Source organism: Oncorhynchus nerka, linkage group LG22, assembly GCF_034236695.1.
Source record: "Oncorhynchus nerka isolate Pitt River linkage group LG22, Oner_Uvic_2.0, whole genome shotgun sequence".
In the NCBI taxonomy this organism is placed as follows: Eukaryota; Metazoa; Chordata; class Actinopteri; order Salmoniformes; family Salmonidae; genus Oncorhynchus; species Oncorhynchus nerka.
This window is the reverse complement of record NC_088417.1, coordinates 92157153-92169454: the sequence shown is the minus strand read 5'-3', so window position 1 is coordinate 92169454 and position 12302 is coordinate 92157153. Positions and strand designations below refer to the sequence as shown.

The 12302-nt window shown below is 45.5% G+C and overlaps 1 protein-coding gene across 1 annotated transcript in view; it reads right to left on the bottom strand.

Annotated features, from left to right (window-relative positions):
* LOC115105998 (tyrosine-protein kinase JAK2-like) overlaps positions 1–12302 on the bottom strand; it is a 95789-nt gene that overhangs the window by 41807 nt on the left and 41680 nt on the right. The window contains exon 2 of the mRNA XM_065007576.1: positions 1693–1920. Within this exon, the coding sequence (XP_064863648.1) occupies positions 1693–1920 (228 nt within the window). The remainder of the gene's footprint in view (positions 1–1692; positions 1921–12302) is intronic.

The window sequence follows — 12302 nt, the reverse complement described above, 5'->3', positions numbered from 1 at the left end:
CAATTCCCCCTCCATAAGCATTACAGGGATGTGGCTCTGAATATATACAGCAATTCCCCCTCCATAAGCATTACAGGGATATGGCTCTGAATATATACAGCAATTCCCCCTCCATAAGCATTACAGGGATATGGCTCTGAATATATACAGCAATTCCCCCTCCATAAGCATTACAGGGATGTGGCTCTGAATATATACAGCAATTCCCCCTCCATAAGCATTACAGGGATGTGGCTCTGAATATATACAGCAATTCCCCCTCCATAAGCATTACAGGGATATGGCTCTGAATATATACAGCAATTCCCCCTCCATAAGCATTTCTCTCTCTTCTATAGCTGTTATATCCTTCTATTGCTAAAATTGTATCATCAAATTAATTATCTAAGTGAGTCTCAGAAATGGCTAATATATTAATGTTATCAAGTCATTGACTTCATGAACCTTATATCTAAGGTTGCCTATATTAATATGACAGATTTCCACCGGTCTAATGTCCATTGCTCGTGTTTCTTGGCTCAAGCATGTCTCTTCTTCTTGTTGGTGTCCTATAGTAGTGGTTTCTTTGCAGCAATTTTAAATTAACGAAACAATCACTAAAGTGTTTTAGCCAAACGTTAAGGCTAACGAAACAATCACTAAAGTGTTTTAGCCAAACGTTAAGGCTAACGAAACAGTCACTAAAGTGTTTTAGCCAAACGTTAAGGCTAACGAAACAGTCACTAAAGTGTTTTAGCCAAACGTTAAGGCTAACGAAACAATCACTAAAGTGTTTTAGCCAAACGTTAAGGCTAACGAAACAATCACTAAAGTGTTTTAGCCAAACGTTAAGGCTAACGAAACAATCACTAAAGTGTTTTAGCCAAACGTTAAGGCTAACGAAACAATCACTAAAGTGTTTTAGCCAAACGTTAAGGCTAACGAAACAATCACTAAAGTGTTTTAGCCAAACGTTAAGGCTAACGAAACAATCACTAAAGTGTTTTAGCCAAACGTTAAGGCTAACGAAACAATCACTAAAGTGTTTTAGCCAAACGTTAAGGCTAACGAAACAATCACTAAAGTGTTTTAGCCAAACGTTAAGGCTAACGAAACAATCACTAAAGTGTTTTAGCCAAACGTTAAGGCTAACGAAACAATCACTAAAGTGTTTTAGCCAAACGTTAAGGCTAACGAAACAGTCACTAAAGTGTTTTAGCCAAACGTTAAGGCTAACGAAACAATCACTAAAGTGTTTTAGCCAAACGTTAAGGCTAACGAAACAATCACTAAAGAGTTTTAGCCAAACGTTAAGGCTAACGAAACAATCACTAAAGTGTTTTAGCCAAACGTTAAGGCTAACGAAACAGTCACTAAAGTGTTTTAGCCAAACGTTAAGGCTAACGAAACAAGCGCTGAAGTGGTTTGGTTAAAGGCCAGAGAAGATGCTTTAGAGTTAGTCAGAGACAGAGGAGCGCAGTGAACAAAACGGCAAAGTCTCATAACCTGCCCACACTTTAATACCTCAAACAAGCACAGAGGGGAAAATAGCATGTCTATTATCTCATTCCCAAACTAAGCCCTACTAACCCGATGCAGTGTGTGTCCGATGCAGTGTGTCAGTCCTTGTTTATGGCTTTAATTCCACTCAACATTGTTCATGCTTTATTAAATCATTTGGAGCAGAAAAACATTGAGCACTGGCTCACTCACCGCATGCCTTGGCCGCGTCGATGCACAGCTCCTCAGCCACATAGTCCCCTGCCGGGTAGGTGAGCTCTTGGCTGTTGGCTCCGCCCTGGCCCAGGTGGTACAGGTGCACCCTCAGACAGGGAGGTGGAGCTACTTCCTGTTCCTGTTTGGTCTCGGAGACAGGAAGTGGGTTCAGGATGCAGCCGTTCTGATTGGACGAGGGACATAATGCAGACTCCATGTCCATCACTGTAGGGAAGGGAGAGAAATACGGTGTAGAGGGGAGGAGAGAGGGGAGGATAAAGAGTATGGGGGGGAGAGAGAGAAAGAGGTGGTGGGGGAGGGGCAGAGGGGAGAGTCAGCAGTCAGTTGAGTGTCATGATTATGACGCGGTGTCATTAGTGAGCTATAAACATGAACTGCTCTGCATTGTTTACAGTTCGTTATGGCCAATGCTGAGAATAGAACTTACAAACTAGGGTTTTTTCTGGATCCAAAAGGGACTTAGGTGGTGGGCTTGGCAGGGGGTGCGGCAAATAGCACTGTCACACCGGCCCGTCGACGCAGCTAGATTTTAGAGAACTCCCATCTTGACGATGTACAGACATTTTTAAGCCAATCAGAATGAGTTTTTCCACACAAAAAAAGGGTGGCTGGTTTCAGACAATCCCGCAAGTGAAGAAGCCAGATGTAGAGGTCCTGGGCTGGCGTGGTTACACATGGTCTGCGGTTGTGAAGCCAGGTTGGATGTACTGCCACATTCTCTAAACCGACGCTGGAGGCGGCTTACGGAGGAGAAATTAACATTCAACTCTCTGGCAACAGCTCTGGTGGACATTCCTGGAGTCCGCATAACAATTGGACGCTCCCTCAAAACATCTATGGCATTGTGTTGTGTGACAAAACAGTTCAGAGTGTGCTTTTATTGTCCCAGCAGAAGATGCACCTGTGCAAATGCTCATGCTGTTTAATCATCTTCTTGATATGCCACACCTGTCAGGTGGATGGATTATCTTGGCAAAGGAGAAATGCTCACTAACAGGGATGTAAACACATTACTGCACAAAATCTGGAATCTTGTATGTCAGCTCATGAAACCAACACTTTACAATTTGCATTTATATTTCAGTACACATATTCTGGGATGGATCTGACAGGACATTTTGTTGTTTCAAAACTAATTTGCACAAACATAAAATCAATACCGCTAAATACATTGATTTTGGAATTTTCAATTCTCCCTGTCTAGCTTTTACTTAGCTGATTGTTAGAGATATATGTTTGAACAGTTGAAGTCGGAAGTTTACATACACCTCCAATACACCTCCACAAGCCAAATACATTTAATCTCAGTTTTCACAATTCCTGACATTTAATCTTAGTAGAAATTCTGTTTTAGGTCAGGTAGGACAACCACTTTATTTTAAGAATGTGAAATGTCAAAATAATAGTAGAGAGAATGATTTATTTCAGCTTTTATTTCTTTCATCACATTCCCAGTGGGTCAGACGTTTACATACACTCAGTATTACTCACAGTATTTGGTAGCATTGTCTTTAAATTGTTTAACTTGGGTCAAACGTTTTGGGTAGCCTTCCACAAGCTTCCCACAATAAATTTTGGCCCATTCCCCCTGACAGAGCTGGTGTAAAGCAGGTTTGTAGGCCTCCTTGCTCGCACATGCTTTTTCAGTTTTGCCCACAAATGTTATATAGGCTTGAGGTCAGGGGTTTGTGATGCCCACTCCAATACCTTGACCTTGTTGTCCTTAAGCCATTTTGCCACAACTTTGGAAGTATGCTTGGGGCCATTGTCCATTTGGAAGACCCATTTCCAGATTCAACTTCCTGGCTGATGTCTTGAGATGTTGCTTCAATATATCCACGTAATTTTCTTCATGATGCCATCTATTTTGTGAAGTGCACCAGTCCCTCCTGCAGCAAAGCACCCCCACAACATGATGCTGCCACCCACAGTTGGGATGGTGTTGTTCGGCTTGCAAGCCTCCCCCTTTATCCTCCAAACATAACGATGGTCATTATGGCCAAACAGCTCTATTTCTGTTTCATCAGACCAGAGGACATTTCCCAAAAACGTACGATCTGTGTCCCCATGTGCAGTTGCAAACCATAGTCTAGCTTTTTATGGCGGTTTTGGTTTCTTCCTTGCTGAGCAGCCTTTCAGGTTATGTTGATATAGGACTCGTTTTACTGTGGATATAGATACTTTTGTTTCCTCCAGCATCTTCACATGGTTCTTCGCTGTTGTTCTGGGATTGATTTGCACTTTCCGTACCAAAGTACGTTAATCTCCAGGAGACCGAATGCGTCTCCTTCCTGAGCGGTATGACAGCGGCATAGTCCCATGGTGTTTATACTTGCGTACTATTGTTTGTACAGATGAACGGGGTACCTTCAGGCATTTGGAAATTGCTCCTAAGGATGAACCAGACTTGTGGAGGTCTACAATTTATTTTCTGAGGTCTTGGCTGATTTCTTTTAATTTTCCCATGATGTCAAGCAAAGAGGCACTGAGTTTGAAGGTAGACCTTGAAAAACATCCACAGGTACACCTCCAATTGACTCAAATTATGTAAATTAGCCTATCAGAAGCTTCTAAAGCCATGACATCAACTTCTGGAATCTTCCAAACTGTTTAAAGGCACAGTCAAATTAGTGTATGTAAACTTCTGACCCACTGGAATTGTGATACAGTGAATTTTAAGTGAAATAATCTGTCTATAATTATCATAATTATTTTATTTTTTAAATTACTTGCGTCATGCTCAAAGTAGATGTCCTAACCGACTTGCAAAAACTATAGTTTGTTAACAAGAAATTTGTGGAGTGGTTGAAAAACAAGTTAATGACTCCAACCAAAGTGTATGTCAACTTCCGACTTCAACTGTATGCACACACACACACACACACACACACACACACACACACACACACACACACACACACACACAGAAAGTATTCAGACCCTTTGACTTTTTCCATGTTACTTTAAAGCCTTATTCTAAAATGAATCAAATAAAAACAAATCCTCAATCTAAAACAATACCCCATAATGACAAAGCGAAAACAGGTTTAGAAATTTTTGCACATTTAAAAAAAAAAAAATACAGAAAAACCTTAACTATTCAGACCCTTTGCAATGAGACTCAACATTGAGCTCAGGTCCTGTTTCCTTTGATCATCCTTGAGATGTTTCTACAACACGATTCTCTGGTCTGATGAAACCAAGATTGAACTCTTTGGCCTGAAAGCCAAGCATCACGTCTGGAGGAATCCTGGCACCATCCTTACGGTGAAGCATGCTGGTGACAGCATCATGCTGTGGGGATGTTTTTCAACGGCAGGGACTAGGAGACTAGTCAGGATTGGAGGGAAAGATGAATGGAGCAAAGTACAGAGAGATTCTTGATGAAAACCTGCGTTCAGCACCTCAGACTGGGGTGAAGGTTCACCTTTCAACGGGACAACGACCCTAAGCACACAGTCAAGACAACGCAGGAGTGGCTTCGGGACAAGTCTCCGAATGTCCTTGAGTGGCCCAGCCAGAGCCCAGACTTGAACCCGATTGAACATCTCTGGAGAGACCTGAAAATAGCTGTGCAGCGACGCTCCCCATCCAACCTTACAGTGCTTGAGAGGATCTGCAGAGAAGAATGGGAAAAACTCCCCAAATATCATCATTGTATTTTTTTTTTTGCAAAAATCTCTAAAAACCTGTTTCTGTTTGTTATTATAGGATATTGTGTATAGATTGATGAGGGATAAAAAAAAAAGAAGATTTAATCCATTTTAGAATAAGGTAAACGTAACATAATGTGGACAAAGACAAGGGGTCTGAATACTTCCGAAGGCACTGTTTATAGGTCCATTATCGTTTTCTACATACTTTCTTTTAGTCTTAAGTTTACACTGGAAAGTGTTGGTCCATCACACATTATTGAAATTCTCTCAATGTTTGGACTTCACCCACAAAGATGACAATGACGGCAAAATCCCTACAATGTCAATATTTGTATTTATTACATTAACTGTTGCTGCTACTCTTCCTGGGGTCCAGCAAAATTAAGGCAGTTTATACCATTTTAAAACATTACAATATATTCACAGATTTCGCAACACACTGTGTGCCCTCAGGCGAAATAGAGTTCCATGTAGTCATGGCTCTATGTAGTACTATGTGCCTCCCATAGTCTGTTCTGGACTTGGGGACTGTGACGAGACCTCTTGTGGGGTATGCATGGGTGTCAGAACTGTGTGCCAGTAGTTTAGACAGACAGCTCGGTGCATTCAACATGTCAATACCTCTCATAAATAAAAGTAGTGATCAAATCAAATCAAATTTATTTATATAGCCCTTCGTACATCAGCTGATATCTCAAAGTGCTGTACAGAAACCCAGCCTAAAACCCCAAACAGCAAACAATGCAGGTGTAAAAGCACGGATGAAGTCAATCCTCCACTTTGAGCCAGGAGAGATTAATATTAGCTCCCTGTGTACAGCCAAGGGCCAGGCGTGCTGCCGTATTCTAATTGCAATTTACCTAAGTCCTTTTTTGTGGCACCTGACCACACGACTGAACAGTAGTCAAGGTGCGACAAAACCAGGGCTTGTAGGACCTGACTTGTTGATAGGGATGTGAATCACTGTCTATGCAAGTGTTATGCCTGAAGACTGTTGACAGTATTCAATGGAAAAAGAGTTAGTTCCTCAATCAGAGTTAGCAGCTAGAGACGGGTGATGTTCTGAAAACTAAAGGTTAAAGTTGACTCATGTCCAGGGTGTTCTGAAAGCATTAGATTAAATCAAATCCAATTTTATTAGTCACATGCGCGAATACATTTCACCTTACAGTGAAATACTTACTCACAAGCCCATAACCAACAATGCAGTTAACAAAAATATGAATAAGAAATATAAGTAACAAGTAATGAAAGAGCAGCAGTAAAATAACAATAGCGAGACTATATACAGGGGGGTACTGGTTAGTTGAGGCACCGGTTAGTTGAGGTATAGAGTGGAGGTAGAGTTATTAAAGTGACTATGCATAGATGATAACAACAGAGAGTATCAGCAGTGTAAAAGAGCAGGGGAGCGGGGGGGGGGTTAAAATACTAGCATGTATGAGGAACAAGTCATCATACCAACATTCCAGTAAAAATGTGCCATTGTACTTTGGTGTCCGTCTGTGGTATAGGCGGGCGTCTATACCACATAAGGCCAATCAAAACCAGAAAGAGTCGTCCATTCGTCTTCCTGCTACAATGAATGGGTTAAAGGGCAGGGTAGCCTGGTGGTTAGAGAGTTGGACTAGTAACCGGAAGGTTGCAAGTTCAAACCCCTGAGCTGACAAGGTACAAATCTGTCGTTCTGCCCCTGAACAGGCAGTTAACCCACTGTTCCTAAGCCGTCATTGAAAATAAGAATTTGTTCTTAACTGACTTGCCTAGTTAAATAAAGGTAAAATAAATTTTAAAAATGCAGGGGAGGGTACAGTAATCATATCTAAGCTGACAGTGCTACTCTTGGGATGGCAAACTACAATATGTCTGGAGCTAAGGGTCTTGTTCTGGAGTCTTTGTTCAGCGACAGGCCTGATTTGGAGGGTGGCTAGCTGGGATTCGTACAGAACAGTACAGGGGACAGGCCCATGCGAGCTGGCCTCGACTGGCAGAGCTCAGACAGTACTGCTGGGATGGCCTGACAAGTCCATTTAGCATCAGCAGACATCTGGAATTATGCCTAATCTGTGATAGATAGCCAGCCACTTTATGTCAATCCTACACCATCGACATGAGCAAGAGCAAACAGCCTCAGGCGGAGATAGAGATCTGAATGAATAAAAAATAAAAACAGTCCAGGGAATGTTCCAGAAACTAAAATGTATCCTAATTAGGGTGTACTGTTTGCATTCTTTATTGATTTATTGTAGTGGCATCTCATTGGAATTTGCTCGATGACTTCTAGATGCTATGTAGTGAATCAAACAATTATCTGCAGGTAGCAAGATGGATGCTGCTTTGCTGAGTCAACGACCCCCACCTACCTCAGATTGATGCTGTTTAGCTTTGCTGAGTCAGCAACCACCACCTACCTCAGATTGAAACCTGATGATTCATAGGTAAACTGTTGTAAGCCTAAAGCTGAAGGATAGAAAAGTACTGGGAAATAGCATGAGTAACAGCACCAGAGGGACAGTATAATCATGTCAAACGGTAGGCTTGCATCGTCGCTCTGATATAGTTGGTGGATCATATACTCTGCCTCATCTCCTCTCTCTCTTGGATTGCTTTTGTATCACTGTTTTATCAAAACATCTTATTATAAAAGTATGGTTATTATACATTATGGATATCATAATTGTTGGTGTAATTACAGGGTCTTAAAATTGTATTTTTGTATAATCTTTGTTCCACCATGTGAAACTTCTAACTGGTCACTACAACAGTAAAGAAATGTGCAAATTGCTATCTACACATCCGATAGATGTCTACCCCCATCGTAACCAGGTATGACACGGGAACAAAGGTGAGTATACATCCAGTATATGTTGTACTTAAATAAATACAGTAAGTTATACAAGGGCAATTCCACATTAACAGATCGACACCGAGCGTGCTTCTCAATATGCATACTACTGTGCTTCACAGTCTTATGCTCAGAGTGCATTCTCTGATGACTTTCTCTTAATTACGTTCTTGCGAGGACGAGAGTGTGGAGAGCATATAAAACATTCTATTTGATAAACACTCCCCCTACTGTATTACCTCACGCTGAGCAGCACTCCCCCTACTGTATTACCTCACGCTGAGCAGCACTCCCCCTACTGTATTACCTCACGCTGAGCAGCACTCCCCCTACTGTATTACCTCACACTGAGCAGCACTCCCCCTACTGTATTACCTCACACTGCACCTTCCCCTACTGTATTACCTCACACTGAACAGCACTCCCCCTACTGTATTACCTCACTGAGCAGCACTCCCCCTACTGTATTACCTCACGCTGAGCAGCACTCCCCCTACTGTATTACTCCTCACGCTGAGCAGCACTCCCCTACTGTATTACCTCACGCTGAGCAGCACTCCCCTACTGTATTACCTCACGCTGAGCAGCACTCCCCCTACTGTATTACCTCACGCTGAGCAGCACTCCCCCTACTGTATCTCCTCACGCTGAGCAGCACTCCCCCTACTGCATCACCTCACACTGAGCAGCACTCCCCCTACTGTATTACCTCACACTGAGCAGCACTCCCCTACTGTATTACCTCACGCTGAGCAGCACTCCCCCTACTGTATTACCTCACACTGAGCAGCACTTCCCCTACTGTATTACCTCACGCTGAGCAGCACTCCTACTGTATTACCTCACGCTGAGCAGCACTCCCCCTACTGTATTACCTCACGCTGAGCAGCACTCCCTCTACTGTATTACCTCACACTGAGCAGCACTACCCCTACTGTATTACCTCACACTGAGCAGCACTCCCCCTACTGTATTACCTCACGCTGAGCAGCACTCCCCCTACTGTATTACCTGCACCGAGCAGCACTCCCCCTACTGTATCACCTCACGCTGAGCAGCACTCCCCCTACTGTATTACCTCACGCTGAGCAGCACTCCCTCTACTGTATTACCTCACACTGAGCAGCACTCCCCCTACTGTATTACCTGACGCTGAGCAGCACTCCCCCTACTGTATTACCTGCACCGAGCAGCACTCCCCCTACTGTATCACCTCACGCTGAGCAGCACTCCCCCTACTGTATTACCTCACGCTGAGCAGCACTCCCTCTACTGTATTACCTCACACTGAGCAGCACTCCCCCTACTGTATTACCTGCACCGAGCAGCACTCCCCCTACTGTATCACCTCACGCTGAGCAGCACTCCCCCTACTGTATTACCTCACGCTGAGCAGCACTCCCTCTACTGTATTACCTCACACTGAGCAGCACTCCCCCTACTGTATTACCTCACACTGAGCAGCACTCCCCCTACTGTATTACCTCACGCTGAGCAGCACTCCTACTGTATTACCTCACGCTAAGCAGCACTCCCCCTACTGTATTACCTCACGCTGAGCAGCACTCCCCCTACTGTATTACCTGCACCGAGCAGCACTCCCCCTACTGTATCACCTCACGCTGAGCAGCACTCCCCCTACTGTATTACCTCACGCTGAGCAGCACTCCCTCTACTGTATTACCTCACACTGAGCAGCACTCCCTACTGTATTACCTCACGCTGAGCAGCACTCCCCTACTGTATTACCTCACGCTGAGCAGCACTCCCCTACTGTATTACCTCACGCTGAGCAGCACTCCCCCTACTGTATTACCTGCACCGAGCAGCACTCCCCCTACTGTATCACCTCACGCTGAGCAGCACTCCCCCTACTGTATTACCTCACGCTGAGCAGCACTCCCTCTACTGTATTCCCTCACACTGAGCAGCACTCCCCCTACTGTATTACCTCACACTGAGCAGCACTCCCCCTATTGTATCACCTGACGCTGAGCAGCACTCCCCCTACTGTATTACCTGACGCTGAGCAGCACTCCCCCTACTGTATTACCTGCACCGAGCAGCACTCCCCCTACTGTATCACCTGACGCTGAGCAGCACTCCCCCTACTGTATTACCTCACGCTGAGCAGCACTCCCTACTGTATTACCTGCACCGAGCAGCACTCCCCCTACTGTATCACCTGACGCTGAGCAGCACTCCCCCTACTGTATTACCTGACGCTGAGCAGCACTCCCCCTACTGTATTACCTGCACCGAGCAGCACTCCCCCTACTGTATTACCTCACGCTGAGCAGCACTCCCTCTACTGTATTACCTCACACTGAGCAGCACTCCCCCTACTGTATTACCTCACACTGAGCAGCACTCCCCTACTGTATTACCTCACGCTGAGCAGCACTCCCCTACTGTATTACCTCACGCTGAGCAGCACTCCCCTACTGTATTACCTGCACCGAGCAGCACTCCCCCTACTGTATCACCTCACGCTGAGCAGCACTCCCCCTACTGTATTACCTCACGCTGAGCAGCACTCCCTCTACTGTATTCCCTCACACTGAGCAGCACTCCCCTACTGTATTACCTCACACTGAGCAGCACTCCCCTACTGTATTACCTCACGCTGAGCAGCACTCCCCTACTGTATCTCCTCACGCTGAGCAGCACTCCCCTACTGTATTACCTCACGCTGAGCAGCACTCCCTATTGTATCACCTGACGCTGAGCAGCACTCCCCTACTGTATTACCTGACGCTGAGCAGCACTCCCTACTGTATTACCTCACGCTGAGCAGCACTCCCCTACTGTATTACCTGACGCTGAGCAGCACTCCCTACTGTATTACCTCACGCTGAGCAGCACTCCCCTACTGTATTACCTCACGCTGAGCAGCACTTGCACCGAGCAGCACTCCCCTACTGTATCACCTCACGCTGAGCAGCACTCCCCTACTGTATTACCTCACACTGAGCAGCACTCCCCTACTGTATTACCTCACACTGAGCAGCACTCCCCTACTGTATTACCTCACACTGAGCAGCACTCCCCTACTGTATTACCTGCACCTGAGCAGCACTCCCCTACTGTATTACCTGACGCTGAGCAGCACTCCCCTACTGTATTACCTGACGCTGAGCAGCACTCCCCTACTGTATTACCTCACGCTGAGCAGCACTCCCCTACTGTATTACCTGCACTGAGCAGCACTCCCCTACTGTATTACCGCTGAGCAGCACTGTATTACCTCACGCTGAGCAGCACTCCCCCTACTGTATTACCTCACGCTGAGCAGCACTCCCCCTACTGTATTACCTCACGCTGAGCAGCACTCCCCCTACTGTATTACCTCACGCTGAGCAGCACTCCCCTACTGTATTACCTCACGCTGAGCAGCACTCCCCTACTGTATTACCTCACGCTGAGCAGCACTCCCCTACTGTATTACCTCACACTGAGCAGCACTCCCCTACTGTATTACCTCACGCTGAGCAGCACTCCCCTACTGTATTACCTCACGCTGAGCAGCACTCCCCTACTGTATTACCTCACGCTGAGCAGCACTCCCCTACTGTATTACCTCACGCTGAGCAGCACTCCCCCTACTGTATTACCTCACGCTGAGCAGCACTCCCCTACTGTATTACCTCACACTGAGCAGCACTCCCCTACTGTATTACCTCACGCTGAGCAGCACTCCCCCTACTGTATTACCTCACGCTGAGCAGCACTCCCCTACTGTATTACCTCACGCTGAGCAGCACTCCCTACTGTATTACCTCACGCTGAGCAGCACTCCCCTACTGTATTACCTCACGCTGAGCAGCACTCCCCCTACTGTATTACCTCACGCTGAGCAGCACTCCCCTACTGTATTACCTCACGCTGAGCAGCACTCCCCTACTGTATTACCTCACGCTGAGCAGCACTCCCCTACTGTATTACCTCACGCTGAGCAGCACTCCCCTACTGTATTACCTCACGCTGAGCAGCACTCCCCTACTGTATTACCTCACACTGAGCAGCACTCCCCCTACTGTATTACCTCACACTGAGCAGCACTCCCTACTGTATTACCTCACGCT